Source organism: Alligator mississippiensis, chromosome 11, assembly GCF_030867095.1.
Source record: "Alligator mississippiensis isolate rAllMis1 chromosome 11, rAllMis1, whole genome shotgun sequence".
Lineage (NCBI taxonomy): Eukaryota > Metazoa > Chordata > Crocodylia > Alligatoridae > Alligator > Alligator mississippiensis.
The window spans coordinates 27,543,207-27,564,862 of record NC_081834.1 but is presented as its reverse complement, the minus strand read 5'-3'; the positions used below and the strand labels follow the sequence as shown (position 1 = coordinate 27,564,862).

The window sequence follows — 21,656 nt, the reverse complement described above, 5'->3', positions numbered from 1 at the left end:
CCAGGAGACTGCTAAAACTCACCCAGGAGATAAATAATAGGGCATTCATTAAAATAAACATTAAGTGTTGAATCCAATTTATAGAACAGTCCAGTGGGTTTTTAAAATATAATAGTAATGTGCATTCGCTTTCCTGATGTAAAGTCATTAATGTCATTATGTCGTGTAATAAAACCTTCCGGAATAGATTCAGAGTTGGCAACTGCTGGTAGATAAATTGAGCAGATAGCACAGCATCAGGCCTGTGCTGACCCATGGTGAAACACGCTACAGCGGAGACCTTCCTCTGCTGCCTGCAAACAGCTCAGGCTAGGGCAGGGGTGGGTGGTTATTTTAGCCGGCAGGCCGCTTAGGCTAGGCACAGAAATTAGACATAAACCAGCTGGCTGCTCCCATCTGCCTTCCACCCACTTGGGAGCTGGAGCCCCATGCACTGGCACAGGCTGCAGCTGAGCATCCAGTGCCCAGCGTGTGTCCCCACCGCCACCAACATGGCTTCCCTGCACTACCTGGTGCACAGAGCAGAGCAGCGGCGGGCAGGGGGAATGGAGCAGTACCTGGGTGGCTGAAGCCACAAACGATACGATCAATTGGCAGACTGGATCTGGCCTGTAGGCCATGTACTGTCCCCCCCTGTGCTACAGGCTTCAGTACAGCATCCTTTGCTTTTTGTCATAGAGGTAGAATAAAAAAGGATTCAGTACAGATTTCTTTAGAAAAACCCAAAAAACTTATCTTTCCTTCTCTTCCAAGGAGACAAGACCATTTCAGCCAAGGGTTAACCTGTCAGATGTTATCACTCAGAATCACAGTTTGCCTCCCCCAACAACTTTAAGCTACACATGATGGAAGAGTCCAGGCAAAGTTTCAAGTGAGGGAAATCACATGTCCATGAGCTTTGAGAGATGCTGAGTTGGACTTCAATTTGAAGATTTTAGTCCACCCCTCTGATTCGGGACTCGGGTTGAATAGAAAAAAGTAGAAGGGGCCAGAAAATTGTTCTGAGAGGAGTTGGCCAGGTTTCAGCGACACACCAGTCAGAAGCCTAGTTCAGCATCAAACATTTATCTGACTCAAATCCAAACATTCCCCTCCCCAGTCTATCTCTACTTTAAATACAGAGCCAGATCCTTATCCAGCACCCAAAGAACTTTTGCTTAGAATGTTAAAACATGTATTCTCATATCGTTATGGAGATCCACTCCCCTTTTACCAATTGCCTGGCCCATTATATTTTGTCCTTATATCACAGAATTGATGCTGCACTTTGGTTTTAGCTTGGAATATCTGCTTACAGACAGCATCACCCTCAATCATTTTGGTCAGCTGGAACACCAAACTATCTTATTTAAAATTCTGCCTGGACAGAATTTGTTAAAAGTTTCCATTCTGTAGCCCAAGGTAGCACCTAATAAAATTGAAGTTAGCTCACTAGATAACTAATCAGGCTCTTTCCAGTGAAATACTGCAGAAGTCCTTCAACACTGGTCCCTGATCATAAGAATGCTGGACTCTGAAAGGTGTTATACCTCAATCTATCAAGGTGGAAGCAGAGCAGAAATATTAATAAGCAACTCCTTTAAAAAAAAAAAAAAGTGTACAGTGTGCAGCAATCATAAGTCTGCATAAAAATCTTGAAACGATTCCATTTACATTTCTACAGGACTTTTAAGGCAGCAGGAAATTTGCTGATGGGAGGTCAATTGAGAAAAATGGGGTGAGGGAAGGGATGGAACAGAGCTGTGAGAAGATGAGTGCACCAGTCATAAAAGTAAGCTTCCAAAGCACCAGTCTATGATGCAGACTGATCCAGCTTTTATTAGAGCTACACAAAAGGCAAATAGATTGCTCCCAGTAGCAGATAAGTAGACAACATAGGTTAACCAAGGGAGGAGAATTAAAAAGGGGGAAATCTGTTCCATATAATAGAGAATTTAGAACAAGGGCACACCTCTAGCAAGAGAGGTTGGTTCCCATGAGAAGCAGAAATAGCATATATAGCTTAGTATGTAATAAAAGGTTGGCTAAAGACACCCAGAAGGTATAGACAAACAGACCGTGCACACAGAGGTTGTATTTTTTTCCTCAACAGTTTAGTAGATATAGTTTAAAAGGAACATTTTCCCTCTACATAGTGTGATTTCTTGGACAATATATTTATAGGTACAAAACACTCCCAACTGTCTTCACATCAAAGAATCTAAAAGCTAATGTTAGCAAGGCAACAAGAAGCCTGTGCCCATAAGAATGGAAATTGGGCCTACTATGCATCTAGCCAACTCCAGTACTGCGATGCATGTTAAACAAACTCAGGACACAGAGCAGGGAATCGCTAGACAGGAAGAAGGTAGAAAACCAGTGTTACAGATTTAAACAGAATTTTACTGTGTGAATACATTATGGTCAAAATCCCATTCCAACTCCCCGCCAGTACTTATATTGGCATTCAACTGCCACTGGAAGTGCTGACTCCACCAATGGAGATATCAGGTCAGATTCTAATTTTTCTGCAAGATGAAACCTGTAGAAAAAGCTACTGATTTTAGGAGTGGCTTCCAGTGTAGGTCACTGCTATGGGCTTTGTACCACTTGGCTAGCAGTCACAGATTACAGTAATTAAATCCAGGTACCACATCCTGCACTGCTTGTCAGCTATGGCAGGCATGCTGATGAATTCAATTAAATTTCACTGACAGTCAGTCATATTCACACATTTTGGAAATATAAATGGAGGGGAGGGCTCTATGGCTACAGCTGTGTCCATTACACCTTGTTTTTAATAAGATTACATTTCTTACTGTAAATGCAAAAAGAAGGTGACATCACTGTTAATTTGTAATTCTCAGACAACAGATTAACGGACCATAAAAGTTTGGCATAGTAAATTTTTTACTTATGTTTGGCTACCTATAGTAATCTGCACCCCAGATTTAAAACCCCATCTTAAATACATAATAGATTCAAAGAATGTTTACTTTCTTTTTTTAAAGTTTTATACATTATATACATAAACACATTTTTATTGTAACTGCATTTTGCAGTCATGTCAAAAGACAGATGGTTGCTGCAGAATGACTGAAATTGTACTCTTAAAAAAAAGTTAACTTCCTTATTCTTGGTTGGCTTTGCTGGAAAAAAAAGAAAGATTCATTTGTATTTGGTGGATTTTTGCATATATGTTTTATATACAGGCATCATTAGGCAACTACAGGGATTGGCAGGGCTACTAGAAAAGTAGCAAGCTGTGGAATGTCAAGTTGCTAGAGGGCTACTTTTTGCCTGCCATTAGTTTAAGACTTGAGGGCATTTAGCAGGGGCAGGAAAAGAAATCTGAACAAAAAGCGTTCAGATTAGATTAGCTTTATGCTGCTTTCAGTCCGCAATTTGGAAAAAAATCTGGCCTATTTAAAGTGCATTTGGAATCTGAAAAGTGTCTAAAAATAATGCTTATTTTTCCTATTCCTTCCCAATGAGATGTCAGCTCCATTTAGGGAGTCAAAATACTTAATTGCCAGGGCTGTGCACTCCACCTGGGATCTGAAATTTCTGCATCTTGCCCCATAAGTGCAGACCAATGTTAGCTGCCTACTGCACTAAAGACATACAAGACCTCTGAATACAGCTCGCTCTCCCCCACCTGTGTGGGTTTTTCCAAGGCTGAAAGGAATAAAAAGACTTGTTTGGCCATTCAGGTTGGAATCTGCAAGGAAGCCTAAGGGAATTAAAACCCAAATCCCCCTGGCATTCAGGGGAATTTGGGCACCCTTTCTTTAGGCAGACTCTTAAGACAGCAGATGACTCAGGTCAAATCTTGCTTACTTTACCCACACAAACAATCCCATTGTAGCAATAGGACTAGTAGCGAGCGCATGCGACTGTATATAAAGCCAGCAAGCTCTGGTCCTTCCTTTACCAAAGACGACAAATCTGTTGAAAACCAATGTACCAATTTTATAGTCACTTTTCCAGCCATAAACACCTTTAAAATGTAGGGCTCAGAGGGTGGGATTCAGAATGTGGCTTTTGGAATGTGCCAAGGTTTCACATTAAAGGGAAGGTCCACCACAGTGCAAACAGGGCGGCTTCCCACACTGTCCTGAGGCTCTCACTGTACAGTCACACACTAATACTGGTCTTCCTAACAATACATCAAAGAGTAAATGATTCTGTTTACAATGCCATGTGTTCAGAGAAATTGTAGGCTCTGAAGCCAGGAGGGATATGACTAGATGTCTCCTGACTACCAGAATATAACAGCACAGTTTTTAAGTGCTAAAAATCAGCCAGTCACCTGCAATAGGAAAAAAAGAAAGGAGAATTCCTGGTAGTGAATGGGCTGATAATTCCCCTTGCTAGAGGCAGCCCACAACTGGCCACACATTAGCAAATGAAAGTGAAGCTCCTGTGTTTTCGGGGATCTTCAGTTCAGCTCTTGATGTCCTGGTGAGGGATTTTTTTTTGGCTGATGTAGTTATAACATACACCTATCACCCTAGTTATTTAAAAATCACCACCATATACTATTTCACAGGGAAACACAAACACACAGCTACTATCAAACAGCACAAGTGTCCTGCAGGGCAACTCACAGCTTCTTCAAAATGAAAACCCCAAAGAAACAAAATTAAGAGAAAAAAAAAAAAAGACAGAGAAAAATCTGGTTACAGAGTGGGGGGGAAGGGGGAGGAAATCAATTATCTTACACTCCCGCTTGCCCGACTCAGCCTCACTCTCCCTCCCCTGCCCTTCCTGCTCAGGACAGTCTTCTCACATCTCATTGGAATAGGTATAGTTTGGGGTGGCAGAATATTGCGATTCATGCTGCATCACAGCCCCCTGCGCAGCACCAACTGCTGCATTCTGAGCTGCCTGTTGTACGTGCGGGTTCTTCCAGGCTCCTGTGGTCCACTCCTCTTGGGCTTTGCTGAAACTCCCTCCACTCCCCCGGTAAAATTTATGCACCTGTGTTGAGAGCAGGAGATTGAGAAAAAAAAGAGAGGATGTACAAGCTTACAAAAGTGATCTCCCAGTTTCCATTTTCTGGATAACCCCGACTCGCCTAACCCGCAGAACCCAATGCAAAGTGTCTCAATCCCGAAAGCAGCTCCAGCTCCCACTGGCAGCTACAAGTATACTCTCCCCACAGGATTCAGGCCTGAATCTGGAAGGCCCTGGGGATAGCCCTGAAGAATGGGATGCTGGGATTGTTAGTACAGCAGTAACTGCAGTGGCTCAACCCTCAAATGCATTCCCTTTCAAGAACAAAAGCAGTCTATGCTCCACCTCCATTTCATTGTTGCTCTTTCTACCTCAACTGCCAACAAAAGAAGCAGATTTACCTATTGACATGGTAGCTTGTGATGCAGATATCTATCCCCTGGACTGGAAGGAACCTCCTGGTCTTGTCCCCTGTGTTTGCAGGTGATCATTAACCAAAGGAATCCCCAAAACTGCTGCTTTGAATCCTCCACCAGAACCACCACTCACTTCATCAGCAGTTACCAGAAGGTTAGATACTTTAGTTACTGCCCATTCCGGAGAGCAGAACCAGTTAAGTTTCTCCCACTAAGGCTATTCCACAGGCTGATAAGGGAGATTAGATTGCAGACAATATTCTTTTTACTCATACCCCATTCATTTTCTAATCTCACGATTCCAGAATGGGCCCCACACCCCAGAAAATGCACATTTGTGTTTTTGAGGGAAATGGATGCAGTAATTAAGACCAAGGCATCCATATATAGGTGGAAGAAATGGGTAAAAAAAAAAAAAAAGAGGAGGGGGGAGGGGGAAGCTGTAAAAAGCCACATGTTCCTAGCACTAGAGCACAAAGTACATCAAAGAACCAGTCACAGGGACTGGACCTCTCAGTGGGCATGAGCAGGGGTTTCCAACCTTTTTATATCACGAACTGGCAAACCATGGACCAGAAGTGACCATGGACAGGTCCATAGACCAGAAGCAACTGTGGACCGCAAACTGAGGACTGGTAAACTGCAGTCTGAAAGTGACCAGCATACCGCAGAGCAGCAGCCAACCCTTTTTTATACACAGTATAAAAAAAGGGTTGGCTGCCATGCCACAGTATGCCAGTCACTTCCTTCACAGTATGCCAGTCACCAACCCTTCACGGCCCAGTATCAGGCTGTGACCCGGAGGTTGGGAATCTCTGGCCATGAGGACTAGGAAAAGCAAGACTGTGGCTGCATTTGGGCTTTTAGAGAGACTTAAGGGATTTTATTTCAGGTTTTGACTCAGCTTAACATTTCTTTTCTTAAATGTTAAGCATCAAAACATATCTAGGGTTTTGTTTGTTTGTTTGTTTAAGTCTTAGGAGCCCAGAGCTTGCCTCTTGTCAAACCAAAGGGAATTCAAGTGCCAAGGTTTCCAGATCTCATAGCCATGGATTTGGTGGAGACTACATCTCACAAAAACAGCGCTTCCAACCCTAAATGCAAATGACACCAGACACAGAACTGCTCCTAACAAAGGCAAAGAAAGGATGTCAAGTGCTGAAGAACACCAGAGCAGTGAACATCCTAGCTGGGTCCCTTGGCCAGAAACACACCCAAAAACCACCCCAACATGTGATCTCTAATCCAGAAATCATACCATACTGAGTGCGATGAAGGAAAAGACTGCCACAAGTGTAAACATGATGGTGGGGATAAGCATCACCACAGCTGCACCCACATTGGTCCCAAAGAAGGATATCGCAGCAATCCAACCACTGCAAGGAGACCATAAAAAGGGCTTTGGTTAAATGACTTGAGCAATGCAGGCAACAGATTCAGTTGCTTGGGGGACTTCTGCGTTGGCTTTGTAGTTTGTGAGCTACAAACCTACTCTGAATTGACAGTCCTTTTCCAAACCTTTCAGTCACCTGAAACCCCCTTTCCCCTAAGTAACAAATCCCACCCTTTCTCTAAGTGAAAAAAATCCCACAAATCAGTTAAAAGCAGCAGCGTTTGTTTGATATGCAGGTGGCTCAACAAGCACCCACAGGATCACTACAGTGCTGCACCATCTTTCTACATTCTTCTCCACACTCGACTCCACCCAGCGGCTGTCCTGAATTACCTGAGCCATTGTACTTTAAAGGATTTCTTTCCCTCCCTTTCTTCCCCCTTCGTGTTCTGCTTCATCGGGCATCAGAGTCAGAACAGCTGTAGTTAACTTAGCACCTGAACAGGAAAAAAAATCCCAACAAAAACAGCTTGATACAACAGAGTCTCCTCTCCTTACCAGACTCCCCAGCCAGGGATTCCTACTGCCTGGATAATGCTGATCACCAGCTGGGCCATGAAGGTGAAAAAGAAGGCCATGTAGCTGAAGGAACTGTCTGTCCTACAAGAGAAAGAGCTGACAGTCATCCTCCCCACTGCTCTGAACCTCTCATTCACCACTATTCCAGGTGCACTCCAAGGGCAAGTGAGGAAGCTCTTCATTTGAACCTCCAAGGTCTTTGCCATCAGCTCAGGTAAATAATGCCTTTTTTCTGCATGAGAGATTCTTTGTTTTGTTTTGGTAAAGTGTGGTGAATCAGAATAGGAAACTGACAGTCCAGTGCAAATAGCTGCCCACAAAAAATAGTCAAGGTAGTGGTTCTTTGCAAAAGAAAGAAAGAAAAAAAAAAAGGAAGATGTGAGGTGCTGAAGCTAGGTGGATGTAGCAGTTGAGAGACATGGCAAAAGTCAGATGATGGGGCCTAGATAGCAATAAGAATTTCACAGCTCTCATTTAGACATGTGAAGTAGCCTACAACTAGTCACAGGGCAGAGTCTCTTCAACACTCTATCTACTTAGAAGGCCCTACTGCATGAACACCTCACAGGAAATGGATTACATCCTCAACATCCCTGTGAGGAGAGGAAGTAATATCTCCATTTTGCTGATGGGAAGCTGAGGTATTGGGAGTAGAGTAAATGACTGCCCCCAAATCATATAGGAAGTCTATGGCAGAGTAGGGAACTGAACCCAGGAAGACCAGTGCCCTCTTTACCACGCCAGCCTTCTATCCCCATCCTACCCATGGGATATATGGAAGTATTCACTGAGCTGGAGAATAAAGGTACAATACCACAAAGCACTACAATGAAGGAACTACTCTGATCTGCCTTTATAATCAATGCAAACACCTGCTATCCACCCCCAAAAGGTTTATAGAAATAGCTTCAGGGTAAAACAAAACCACCACCAGAAGCTTTGAAGATTCCAAGTTCTGGAGCAAAAGCCTAAACCATTTTGGTTGGATGGGAACAGAGCTGGGATGTTTCTACTCATTACACAATACTTGTGAATCACTTCAAGCTGCAACACACCAGAACACGGCATCTCAAGTCTCCTGTTAACATATATTTCTAGGTCTCTCATGACTCACTCTCAGGGAGGGGGTGGAATATGCTTTATATGAGGTTTTTTATGGAGACCTGTGATCTTAAATCCTGATATTTGGAAGCTAAGGAATAACAGTGAAAGGCTGGGTGGGAAGGGAGGGGTTCCCAAACACATAGGTGGTCACCCAATTTGAGCATTGATTATTTGTGAGGAGAAAGGCAGCAAGAAGCCGAGATCAGCTGTGATCACTTACTTGAAGGCTTTGTATATAGGTCTAAACCAGCAGACATAGGAGCAGGGTGTAAAGAGAATGAGCCAGAGAATTGCCAGTCCAAAATTAACAGCTCCACCGCCTCCAATCAGCCATGCGAGGCAGCCAATCAGATTCACTGCCAAGGTGATGCTGTTCACTGCAAACATATACACACAGACACACAGAGGAAGCAAAGTAGCACGTACACTGAAAGAAAGTAAGCTGTGATTGGAGAACCCTTTCAGGTGGTTGCTATCACAGGGTGCAGAAACCCTTACATAGACAGGACCTCCTTAATACAAAAGTCAGAGTTTTGTCCCCAATTTTATTGCCTGTCTTCCCCTCCTCAAAAGGTTCCCTCTGACAGTAGCTTCAAAGAAGCTGGGACATGGAGGCATCAACAAGTCACAGTCCAAGTAGGGCTACCCTGAACCTTTTACCCAATACAGGACACGTGCAACCCTGAACTCTCAGAGTAGGAAAACTGAAGTGAAATCAAAATGTTCTCTCCTTCCACCTTATCATGGAAGAAAGAAAATTGAACTAAGCCCCTCACCAGCCTCCAGCAAATATACTCTCCACTGAGGTGTTCCAAGACACCAAGGTCTCTTCCCCCCTGGTGACCAACCTGCATAAGATGTTTAATATTAACTGTCACAATTTTTTGAACTGCATTAGCGTGATAAATTTGAGATGTGTGTGTGTGTAATTATATATACACGCGCACACACATTTTTCTATTCTGCTCCTTTGAGGTTAAGCAATGAAAAAGTTAGAGCAGTGAAGGGCAGCCTAGAGAATCTCATCAGTACTCTTATGCCTCAGTACTTAAGAATTACTTTTAATTCCAACATCCTCTTTCCAAGCTGCATAATGAAGCAGTCACTCAGGATACTCTGTTGTATGAGACAGGTGTTCAGGCAACCAAGTGAACCAATATGGTCACTGGTGCATTACATCACAGACCAGCCCCAGATGTTCCACTAGGAATCCTTATTAATGCTCTTTTTTTTAAGCTCCTTCCAGCAGTATCTTCTCTCCAAGGGATAGGCTCACCTGAAGCATCTCTTTGGATAGTGAGTTAATAGAAACAAATCTCAGTGAATCTACAAATATAGCATTTGTGCTTATACTCTTTGGGGATCAAGAGCCAAAAGGAATCCATTAAAACACAAGAAGAGCTAAATCAAGGGAGAGGGGTCAAAATAGCCATACACCTCCTTCCTATCACCTGGACAAATACACCTATGGGAATTATTTTTTAGGCTGAACACATACCAGGCTCTCTGAGCAAAGGAAGGGAAAATTATCCTATTTCCAATTCCTAATACGACATAGTGCAAGCTGAAAATTGGGACCAGGCTGGGTTAGTGAGCATAGTGGGAAGCTCCCTGGAAGAGGTAGATCCATGAGCGAGAAGCACAAACACCCAATCTCTTGGAGCTGATTCAGCTCCTTCTAACCTACACCTCAAGCACAAACCTGTCCTCAGGGAAAGTTACTTCAGTGTCATTCCTTTTAGCTTTCAACCGTCAAAGAAGCCACCTAACAAAGGAACAAAGGTCATCTGAAAGGCAAACGGTGCCAGCTCACTTGCTCTGTCCATGCCAGGAAAGTCATGTCTGGTGCCTGCAGATGGAAGTGTTCATGAACAAATCCACTTTCCTCCAACTTATACTAGATGCTCAGAGCTTCTACATAAAAATTCTATAGATATAAAGGGCTTAATCCATCTGTCTGTGTGTTCATCTGTGGGCCCCTAAAACTCTTGAGGGGCATGGCTCCAGCCAGTGCTGCACACAGGGTGAATTGCCCATTAAGAATGACTGCGGGGATGGAGTGGGGAATGAGGCCACCGCTGCTGGCCTTCCCACTGCAGCCCTGCTCCTTGGAGGCGGCAGTGGCACAGAGTGGTGGCAGCATGGCACTGACCTCATCCCCCCCCCACCGCCTGCTCCATCCCCACCATCATTCTTGACAGGCAATTCACTAGTAAGTAAATAAGCTCTGTTCCAGCTCACTCAGCTGTCAGCTCAGAAGTACTGACTCAGTAACAGAAATCTTTTTCCATCTGTCCCCCAACTAAAGAGGGCAGTCTTTTTTCACCATAGCTGTGGTGTCTACACAGAAGTTTTTCATATAGTGACAGTTCAGATAAACAGTCAATAGTAGCCCTGAAGACTTCCCCATGGTGTCCTACCACACCACTGTCACCACAACCTGGAGACAGATCTTCTGGGCAGAAAATTAGTAGGGCCAACAAGGAAGCTATTATTGCCAGTGGCAGCAATGGTTTCTATATACATATGTCCAGTGCACTCCAGGCTTCGGCACTGACTGGGGCACATGGAAGCGCATGCTGAGAGGAGCTGTGTGTCTGGTTTAACACACTTAAAAGCTGGGAAGGAGCCCTCCAGAAGTTTAAGGAAGGAGAGACCCTAATGTCCAGAGATCAGGACCTGAACTCAAATTTGGCAATTTGAGTCTCTGTTTTGCCTAAATCAGCAATGGCCAGAGTTTCTCATTCTCATCCAGCTAGGAAGCAAACATCACAGGGATGGGTACTTATTTAGCTGTATTCTTTTGTAAAGTTACATAACCATGCAGTCTTGCCACCCCAAGTGCCCTTGGTTCAGGAAGCCTGGAGCAAAGAGATGGCAAGCTCTATGTCAAGTCACAGAAGGAAAGCAAAAAGAACACAGAGGAAGAACCACCCAGAGATGGTGTAAACCTCAGCCTTTCCTCCTTGGAAAACATCCTGCCACTGCCTGCTTTAGCAGCATAGGAGATAAGCAGGAAGTGAACCCTACATGAAGGAAGAGCTCTCCGGTGCCAACTAGTCCCATCACTTGTTTATTTTCTATTAGCTTGGAGAACAGCACATCTTTTAGGCAGATGGGAGAGGCAGGTAAGACCTGGCTATGAGGAAAACCCCAGGCTACTACACCATGAAGGGCAGGGTACTCTGGAGGCTACACCCTGTCTGCATCAAGCAGGCTTCCAGCTACATCAATGAGGCCCTCTAGTCACTAATTTAAAGTGGTACTTAGGCCTCAGAGGCAGCTATGAGTCCAGCTCAGCCATGCAGCTGTCGAGTTTTCAGACCAGGATGTATGGGGAAGGTGACAGGGATAGAAAACAACTCCATGGCAACACTATCAGCTGGTCTAAGATTCCCAACTAGGAGGGCCCTAACTGAAATTGGGATGAAGCAAGTGAGAGAGGAAGAGGGGAACCCTTTCAAGAGATCATGGCTGGGATATAAAGCAGGGAAGAGAGAGCCTTAATTCAAATACTGCTGTAATGTAAAAATAGGAAGAGTGTTGATGAGGTCTTGCAGCTCCCACATGATGAGCTCTCCAGCTGAGCGAATAGAACAGAGAGAATCGAGGCAGTAAACATTTCAGCTACAGGAAACTGCTTTGCTGGTTTGCTTCCTTAAAGCAAGCTCTGCTAGGGAGCAGAGGGTCTAAACAGTCCTCAGCCTGTGAAGCACAGTCACCAAGGGGGTTGGGAGAGAAGACACCCTAAAAAAGATTGTACATTTGGCTGCAGCGGAGGTAAAGCTAGAGACAGGCTGAAGCCCTTCAGAACAGTGGGAAAGATGGAATCCTGCTCCCTATTTACTGCATAAACCCAGTACCCAAACCTAGAAAAGTTGATATCTCAGTCAAATACTGGGGTCACTGGTAGTTTAAACCACTCCATAAATAGACAAGAGACAAAAAATAGCCCCTGGACTGGAAGGCAGAATGAGGTTTCCCCACCCTGTGCTGCTCTGCTCTTTACATCAGCAGCTTCTGGAGAGGCAGCATTCAGAGGGACTGCCATGACCTACCCAATGCCTCTCCCTCCTACAGATACAAGGTACTTGACCCAGTAACTCACGCATCCAGAGGTAGTAAAGACGCTTGACCATGCTGCGGTGCTGTGGGGGGATCTCTGCATCGAAATCCTGATAGAAACATGGCTTCAAGGGGATGAACTTGGGGAGGGGAGGAAAATTGTTCACTTTTTCTGCAAGAAGAGATTTCAAATATTAATTAATGAACAGAGCCTAATGCAAGGCCAGGTTCCTCCTAACTGATCAGACATTGTTTGTGCGAGTACATCTGCTCTTGAAGTGGCAGTGAAAGTAGTACAGCCGTGTTTTGTGCCCATGTCTCATGGATCTTCTGCGCAATTTTTAATAAAAACAACAACACCCCCCCCCTCCCCCATTTCTTCTCACTTCAGCCCAAGCTACAGGTCACATCTCTGACTCCACACCGGGCTAACTCAACTGCAAGGGACAGCATATTACATACAGGAAAGCACCAAGCCCCTTCATGAAAAAAAAACAACCAAGAGCTCTTGAGGAGAGATTCATCCTTACCTGCCATGGTCTCTCTCAGCTTCTAGTCCAGAGAGAAATTAGGCAGAAGGCAGGGCAGGGCAGCACCAGAGAACAACTCAATATTGCCCAAACTGGAAGGAAACAAGAGATAGGAGTGACATTAAGGGAACAGATAGAGGGAACAAAAAGAAATAGTTCTTCCCCCCCTTATCCAAGCATCTACTGGCATTGATGCTGTTACTGGAAGGGAACATGTCCTGAACCATAGTATATCATCACAGCCTTCCCCTCCCTTCAATCAAATCACAGGCAAATACTTATAGCTTTTTGGTGTTCTCCCAGTTCCCAGTGTATATCCTTCCCAAGTTCAGAATCAAATCCCGCCGCCTCCAACCTTTTTCAAGCAACTGGCTATATTCCATCATTCTCTGAAGTAATTTTCAGACAGAGATCCTAACTACTTGCAATCTCATGGAGAGGAGGGGAGATCTGACACGGAAATCACCTCTGGTAAAACAAACACTCCTCAGATGCCCAAAATAACTCACCTTCAAGGACAGTGCTATCATAAGGCATGGTTATATTTCTCTGTATGCTCTCTACCAGGCACACAACCCTGCAGCATTTATACACACAGACTTTTAATCACAACACCTGGTGACATCAGTACAGAGTAAGCCCACTAGCTCCAAAGGCCTACAGCATGTGCACCAATTAAAGTGCTGGCTGGAGTCTGATGAGCAAAAGAAGATCCAGCAATGTGGGACAGGGATAGGCTTAGTCTTATGCTCCTACTCAAGTGACCTACATCTATACTGCAGTCTATTTCAAGGAGAGGAGATCAGGCTAGAGTGCACGAGAGAGGCATACCTGAAACACTGACCCAACTGTGCTGTAATCTACAGAAGAGAACATGCTGCTCAGCAAGGAGCAAAGGAAGGGCTTGATAAAAACAGCTAGCTCTCTTGTGTGGCATGTAGCTATGCTGCAGACCCAGACCTGTGTTTGCATTTTCCTAGAGAATAGTCAAACCCAACCCCAAATGGATTGAAACCTAGAGCTGGATCCAATGTGGCACAGAGCCCTATCTGTCAGCCTTTCCTAGCAACTCAAGGAAACTCCACGCATAATTTAAAAGCAATGCTGTCCAACTGGTGGCCCATGGGCCACATGTGGCCCATGTAGGGTTATTCTGTGGTGACAGCAGGAACAACTGCCAACAGCTCTGGGCTTCCCTTCACTCTAGCTTTTGCTTCTGGCACAGCATGGTACAGTGACATCAGTACAGAGTAAGCCCACTAGCTCCAAAGGCCTAAAGCATGTGCACCAATTAAAGTGCTGGCTGGAGCCTGATGAGCAATAGAAGATTCAGCAATGTGGGACAGGGATAGGCTTAGTCTTATGCTCCTACTCAAGTGACCTACATCTATACTGAGCCATCGAGTCTGCAGTACCAGCAAAACCTATAGCACGGGACACTGGTGAGGTACAGCAGCGGAGCCCATGTCCAGGGGGCCGGGGCATCTGCATGGGACAGCCATGGGGGAGGGATGGGAAGTGCCCATGTGCCTGGTGCAGCTAGAGAGAAGGGTTGCCTATGGGTCCAGTGCAACAATAGGTCTAATATTGAGATCCTGAGTCGGTAAACTTGGGTCAATTGAGCAGATGAAGTGAAAGAAAGCTCGAGTCACTGTGAATGCAGTGACTTAAATGCATAAGTCTAGGGACTGAGATGGCCCCACTTGCCCCAAAAATGCAATGGAAAGTAGTAATCTTTCAGGAAGTCAAAAGGCATTTTAGAACAGTAGGACTACACAGGTATCTAGAAGTTTTTAGAAATCAGTATTGCCACTGTGAATTGCATTTAGGCAAGACAGCATTTACTGAAGCAGTGAAGTAATATGATCTTTGTGGCCAACACTGCCAGACAGGGGGATAGCCACATACAGTTTGGGTTTTGCTGATAACTACAGAACTGTGCATAAACTTCATCCTGGCAGCACCCAGGTCAAACAGTCCAGCTCCCACAGCCTCCTCATATATACATTAAGAAAAGTATATAAAAGAAAAATATACAGAACCCTACTGAAGTCTGCCCAGGAGCCATCAAGGCTTAAGGAGATCACACCCTGGGGACAGGAAAAACACTAAAAAATAGTAGTGTTGTTTACTCCAGCTGGAGGTTTTGAACAGGTAACCCAGTTCTCATGACCGATGGTGCCAAAGGCTACTGGCGGGCCTATAAGAGTTAGGCCTGTATCTACTCCAGGGGCAGGCAATTATTTCAGCTGGAGGGCCACTTAACAAGTTTTGGCGAGCTGTAGAGGGCTGCAAGAGTAGCCCCATCCCTTGACAGGTGCCCTGCCCCCTGGTTGCTATCTTGGGACCAGAAGTCTTGCCCCTCAACCCCTGACCTTTGCCACTAGAAGTCCCTCCCCCTTGCCCCTGGTAGTACTCCTTTTGGGAAGGGAGTTTGCCACCCTGGAACCAGAAAAAAACCCCAAATTATATACTAAAAATCAAGTATCCACAATAACATTTTTTAATTTTATTTTAAAAATATATTTTTCTCCTGATTTGTGTGCATTTGCATAGTGTATGTAGAGGTGATTGCATAATAGCTCAAAACCAAGTCTTACTCTTGTATATTGCATGGGGGTATGGGGCTTGTGGGAGGCTATGGGTATGGGAGAGGGTGTGTGTGCGCATGTTGGGTGCGAGAGAGGGTGTGTGCGCATGTGGGGTGTGGGAGAGGGGTTTGTGGGTATGGTGAGGTGTACATAGGAGCCCCCTCACATGCACCCCCACCCCACAACAGCCTGGAGCCCACATGCCTTGTGGCGCCTCCTTACTGCCACCAACAATGCACAGCCCCAGCCTGCCCTGGACTCAATACTGACAATACTGCCCACCCCGGACAACCTGTGCCTCAGATTTGTGCATCACAAATGAAGAGTGATATGGAATGCATTTAAGAAACAAGGGCCAGAAATAGAAGCGTTTGATATCAGGGGCCACATCCAGATGAGCACAGACATTTTTTCCCCAGAGGAATGCCTGAACCATGTGCACTCTAGTGTGTGGCAGGTTACCTCAGATGGGGTAGGGGAGGCTGGGTCAGTTACTGTGTTGGCCCCAGTAGCCTCACCTGGGGTTCTGGGGGCCTTCCAGGACTGCAGCTGTGGCAGGAAACCTGGCCACTAGCCAGAACATGGTTCTGGCCAGCCAGGCTCCGTGTTGGGCGGCACATGCTGCTGCCATGTGTGCCACCCTGCTTTTTTTTGGTGTGGGTTTTTTTTACCCTGGGATGAGTCTGCAGCACCACATACAGGCAACGCCCACTTAACACTCCCTGAAAAACTGAGCGTTAAGGAAAACTGAAAGTATATGATGACCCAAGATGGCAACTGCAATTGTTTTTAATGACTCAAGATGGTGCTCATTATAACGAAACTCACTGAGCACCAAGTGAAATCAGGTATCAATTTAAAACGAGCGTTATAGCAAAACAGCATTAAGCAGGGGTTGCCTGTACTGCACATCTGAGCTCATCTGGACGTTGCTCAGGAGGGTAAAAGGAAAGGTCAGAGACTGGAGATGCACGCAGTGGCTGGGCATTTCTGCCAAGACATGCAGGTGAGACTTCGCTATGTGCCCAGTTTGGGAGACATCAAACAGCTGAGCACATTTGTCATCAGTAAGATCTGGGGTTGCTCAGCAACTATGAAAATCAGCCCCCAAGATGGCTCAAATGGAGCACCCAATCACTGAAGAACAAAGAATTAACATGCACATGTTTGCAAGCTTACAGCCAAATTAAAGAGATTAAAAAAAATCTTTAATGATCAAATACAACTTTTGGGCCTAATCTGTCAGTGCTGCTTTAATGGAGATGAAGCTAGCCATAAGCAGCCATCGAAACCAGGTCTATTATCCCTTCACTCGAATGCCCAGGACAGCTATGAAAGTAGCACTCAGCTTGATTAACTGGTCAACTACTTCATCAAAGCTTATTGCTTCTTGTGGAGATGACTACTAGTATAAACAGTAGAAAGTAAAGAATACGCAACACATTAGGTGAAACCCTGGTCCTAACAGAATCAGGGGATGCATTGCCATTCATTTCATTGGAAACATTTGGCCTCTTTAAAAAAAAAAAAAAAAAAAAAAAAGGAAAAGAATAGACACTCTCTTTATGCAAAAAAAAAAAAAATCACCTACTTCTGCCTGCAGATCAACTGCATGTGCCCTCCACATTCCCGGTGTTAAGGCCATGATTTTTCCCTATATAGTTGATGCCTTAAGTAAAAAAGAGGTTCCTGCCTGGGTCATTGATGTTTCTCTGACATGACTAATAAGAAACAAACAAAAAACCAACAGAGCACCAGCTTATGTAGAGTCTTACTAGGGCTTTGTTTTACATGGCTAAAAATGACACTCTTTCTCCCAGCTGAGGAAACAAATGTAAGCAAACAGAAGACAGTGAGTAGAAAGCACCCCACACCCACCCTTTACACATGGGTTATGGGATCCATTTTTCACAGGAATACTCAACTCCTCTCTCTCCTGCAGGAACAAAGTGTAAATCACTGGGCTCCAACCCTGGCTCCCACATGCCGTGGGCACAGACCGCCCCAGTGTGCTCCCGCTGAAGGGAGCCCATTCACTCACCTACCGCTTTGGGCAGGAATTCTCCCTTGCATATTCATCACAGCCAGGGCCGAGGGCCGGCTCTCCAGCACCCCTGAGCGCCGTCTGTCACCCAGGCTTTGAACGCATCTCCTTTCAAAGAGCGGGATCCTGGACAAGAACTGATCTTCTGAACCCCCCGCACCTGCGTCGGATCTCCGCTGGCGCCCATCTCCCCTGGCCAAACACAGGTCAGATACGGTCGGCCTAAGGCGCCAGGCAGCAGTGCTGGGCACGGCCGTGTCACTGGGGGGGAGCAACCAGGCCTCTCCGAGGACACCCCTGCATGCACACGCACATATGCGTGCATACACACGTATGCGCGCGCGCGCGCGCACGTACGCACTCCGGGAAGGAGCGGTCCCCCGTGCACACGCAGGGCCCCGGCAGGCTCCCCTCACACGCACCGCCGGGGGCCGGGAGGCCTGTGGCGGCGCCGCAAGGCCCCGGGCGGCACTCACCTCCCGGCGGCGGCGCAGAGGCCCGAGGGCCCCGTGGCTCCCGCTCGGCTCCGCGCCCGGCGCCTCCTGCTGCAGCGGCCACCACTCTCGCGATACTCCGCGCCCGCCTGCCCCCGCTATGGGCGGCGCCCGCGCTCTCGCGAGAGGTGGAGCCGCAGGCCGCTGGCCGTGGTGCTGCGGCCGGGGCGGCGCGGCGCGGGGTAGAGCCGCTGTCCTCCCCCGGCGCGCGCCTGCCCCTCCGTGCCCCTGGCCCACGCGCCCCAGCCAGGGGCGGCCGGCTCCGCTTGTCTATCGGCACAAAGGCTTCCAAGGACTTGGGAGCACCGTGACCGTAGACGTGGCACCCATCCTATCGCTCACAGTCGCACGCCCGCGCCGCGCTGCGCCGCGCTGCGAGGCCTGGCATCCTCCCCGCGGCCTCACTTAGGACCGCCGGTGACACCCTGCGAGCAGGGACGGTGCTCGCACCACCATCCCTGGCGAGCCCTGCCTGGTGGCTTTTATTCGAGCAGTTGCCCGGACGCAGCGAAGAAGGGCTGGAACCGGGCGGGGGCGTTTGATACTCGCCCTCGCCCCCGCGCGCGCCTACAGGGACGCCTGGCATCCTAAGTGCCCAGCTACACAATTTGACTCATTTCCGACACAGCTGAAACTCCTTGGCTGAGAGAAAAAAATAGCAGGCATGACAAATAACACACCCAGCATGAGAGACTGTGCAAACGTGGTACTTCCTGCCTTATTGCTAGTTTATCGTCTGGATACAATAAAGGAAAATGTACTGAAGAAGTGCTTATGCTCTGTGAAGGCTGTTGGTCAAATAATAGGCTGCATGGGTCTTATGTTTCCACTGCCACAGGCCAGGTTGCATGCTATTTACCATTTTACATAAGCTAGGTCAGATGAGGTCAGTACTTCACTGAGAAATAGCCTACGAAATGGCAGGGTGATGGTAATACAGTCAGCGGCCTTTTCCTTCTGAATTAATACCAAAGTTGTGCCTGTGTCTAACACTAGAAACTACAGCCCTGTTAATTTTGCAACATTTGCAATGAGAGGTAACAATTAAGACTTCACTTCTCATAGTCATTAAAGATCCCATGGGAGTTCTTGCAAATGCAGTGTTAGCCTCTGTCCTTGCCAGCTCCTAACCTAGCCTCTGCTATGATCATCATCTGCTTATTTATTGTATGGGAACCTGTTGTTCAAGTCACTGAACATACATGTAATGTAAAGTTGATCCCTGCTCAACGGAGTTTATAATCTAGACGCATGATGCAAGGCAATGGGAGGATACAATGCACAGAATAGGAGGAGCACAAAGTAACAGTGGCCTAAATAGCTTCTTCTGAGCAGAGGATTCTTCTCCATTTTAAAATCCAAGGCTGGGTTGCCCTTCCCTCCAAGGGACCTGGAGTCTCTAGTTGTGTGTGCTTATCCTTGGAGTTTATGGAATAAAGCAGTAGTCATAGCATGAAATTCTACCCCTGTTGAAATAAATGGGCTATTAACCACTGACTATAATGGGGCTAGCATATCACTCATTGTTGCCTATTACATTTTTGGTTGATTAATAGGTTATATTGCTGTAAATGGAAGAAGGATTTTCTTTCCTTTCATAGACCAAACTTGGAAAAACAGATTAATGTCTCAAATTATTTGCAAGCTATGAAAATGGCAACAAAAGTCTTAAAAATAGGCAGCATCCTCCCCTGTGTATCTACACCTCAGTTTTAAAAGAAAGTATCTTGTTCATCTCAGAACAGCCCTCATGAGTTTAGCCCAGCATCATCTTTTCTTTCCTTCTTTTGCAATGAAAACTTTTTTCCTAAAATTGAATTAGCTCAGTGAAGTTGGTAAATAAAATATTATTACACATATACTATCCATTTAAGTCAGATCATACAGCACTGATTAATTCAGTTTAATTAGCCTTCCTTATGTCACTGACAGCTTTACAGATCGTGAATCTACAATGAAAGTTGCCTTGCTCTCACTGCTTGGCTTACTGAAATTAGAAGGGACTGTTTAATTTTTTTAATGCCCCTCTCTTCAAATCTGAAATCCAAGATTCTTGGACAGCCCAAAAATGTTTAAATCCTATCAGTTGATTTAAAAAATATTATCAATTTGGATCAGGGTTGTTACAGGCCAGCTAGGTGCTGTGAGTGTATCAGCTGTTAGGCTGCTGGGTTCGGGATCAAGGAGGTGAGTCAGGAGTGAAGTAAAGGCAAATTTACTTGTAGCTTAGCATACAACAGTTAACAAAAAGGTTAATGTGACAAACAAATAGTATAATAATAAAGAGCTAATAGTAAATAATAACAACAGATAGACAAAATGACAAAGAGTTTTCACATGGGGTTGGCAATTTATTGGCAGTCCCTCTATGCCAGGTGCGCACCAAGTTGTTCCAGCAAAGTCAGGCATGCCTGATCAATGCTGTCCGAGGGGTCACTGGGAAGATCCCTTGGTCAGGATCTGGTCCTCGCTCACACTGGGAGTCCGGGGTCGAGGCTTGGTACAGTGATGGTCCTTCTGTCCCGTCCTTCAAACTGGTTACTTGACATGCGTGTTCCTTTATGCCTTATTTTATGCTAATCTGTTGGCTTTAGAGCCACTCACAATCTTGCCCTCTAGCTGTTACCCTATGGGATTAAAAGGTGTTAGAAATTATCATGAAAGGCTACCACCCAAACTCAGGTTCACCCAATAAGTAAATTACACCACATTACTTTGAGGTTTGAAATTAGCATTACTCTGCTCAAGCTCAACCCCTTGGTTTCTTATTCCTTGGAATGTGCTAATTATATTAGGTGGTCAGATCTTGTTATGGCTGACCTTTAAAAAACCTGCTAGATCAGCTAATCTTGTAGTTTTCCTTATTTTGGGAGCTCAGTCATTCCCATGATCAGTTCAAACAGTTAGATTCAACACTTTGGTTAAATTGTGACAGACAAATTCCACTTGCAGGTTGCAAACTTGCAAGCTTTGCATTAGCTAATCTTAACTGCTAGACAATTGCCTGGATGTCTCCAAGAGCATATATTTATTGCTTATTATAGTAACCCCTCTGGTTCTGGCCACCACTCAGGGTGAGCTACACTTGTCCACACAGTCTTTGTGGCTTTAACTTTCCACCCTATATTTTTCTTAAGTTCCCATGGCTAAATTATGGACATCCCAGAGCACTGGAGGTTGAGAAGGATTCAAACAACATAAATCTGAGTCAAACAATTACTGCAGTGTGATATATCCCTGTCTCCATGGTGGATTTGAGACACACTAGGTCTGTACTGCAGGCTGTTAGCGGAAGCCCCACCCCACTCCAAATCCACATGAAATGGGCTTGGAAGTCTCCATGTGGTTTCAAGCAGACAAGTGAGTACCTCCTCATGACACCCTCACAGTTGGAACTAATTAGCATCCCTGCTATCAGTCAAACAGAGCATCTAACACATCTGAGAGGCCTGTAGGAGAAATTTTCTCCTCAACCTTTCAGGACAGAGACTGGCAAATGCATTGATGAAGGGGAAAGGTGAACTTGCACTGACCTTGACAGTGTTGTACCCATTCTGTGTGT

At 45.7% G+C, this 21,656-nt stretch overlaps 2 protein-coding genes across 4 annotated transcripts in view; both read right to left on the bottom strand.

Moving 5' to 3' along the window:
* PPCDC (phosphopantothenoylcysteine decarboxylase) overlaps nt 1-12,568 on the bottom strand; it is a 42,060-nt gene extending 29,492 nt beyond the window's left edge. Inside the window, exon 1 of the mRNA XM_019477567.2 lies at nt 12,479-12,568. The gene's annotated coding sequence lies outside the window, so the exon portion shown is untranslated. The remainder of the gene's footprint in view (nt 1-12,478) is intronic.
* SCAMP5 (secretory carrier membrane protein 5) lies at nt 1,773-18,180 on the bottom strand. Of its 3 annotated transcripts, none has more exons than XM_006263986.4 (7): nt 18,077-18,180; nt 12,966-13,057; nt 12,479-12,607; nt 8,591-8,747; nt 7,246-7,347; nt 6,613-6,730; nt 1,773-4,962 (listed from the first exon to the last, which is right to left on the bottom strand). In XM_006263986.4, exons 2-7 carry the CDS (start codon nt 12,970-12,972, stop codon nt 4,768-4,770), a joined length of 708 nt encoding a protein of 235 aa, XP_006264048.1. In that variant the 5' UTR covers nt 12,973-13,057; nt 18,077-18,180; the 3' UTR covers nt 1,773-4,767. The 3 variants fall into 3 exon arrangements, with proteins under 3 accessions (XP_006264048.1, XP_019333110.1, XP_019333111.1); XM_019477565.2 differs by lacking the exon at nt 18,077-18,180 and adding an exon at nt 17,598-18,047; XM_019477566.2 differs by lacking the exon at nt 18,077-18,180 and adding an exon at nt 17,602-18,047.
* Nucleotides 18,181-21,656: the final 3,476 nt, after the last annotated feature.

Bases quoted from the DNA above. Each gene is read 5' to 3' on its own strand.
- SCAMP5 (XM_006263986.4), bottom strand. The intron at 8,748-12,478 runs GTGAGTTACTGG...ATATGTTTGCAG, and splicing joins TCTTTACTACCTCTGGATGC to TGAACAGCATCACCTTGGCA. The intron at 7,348-8,590 runs GTAAGTGATCAC...TTTCTCTTGTAG, and splicing joins CCTATATACAAAGCCTTCAA to GACAGACAGTTCCTTCAGCT.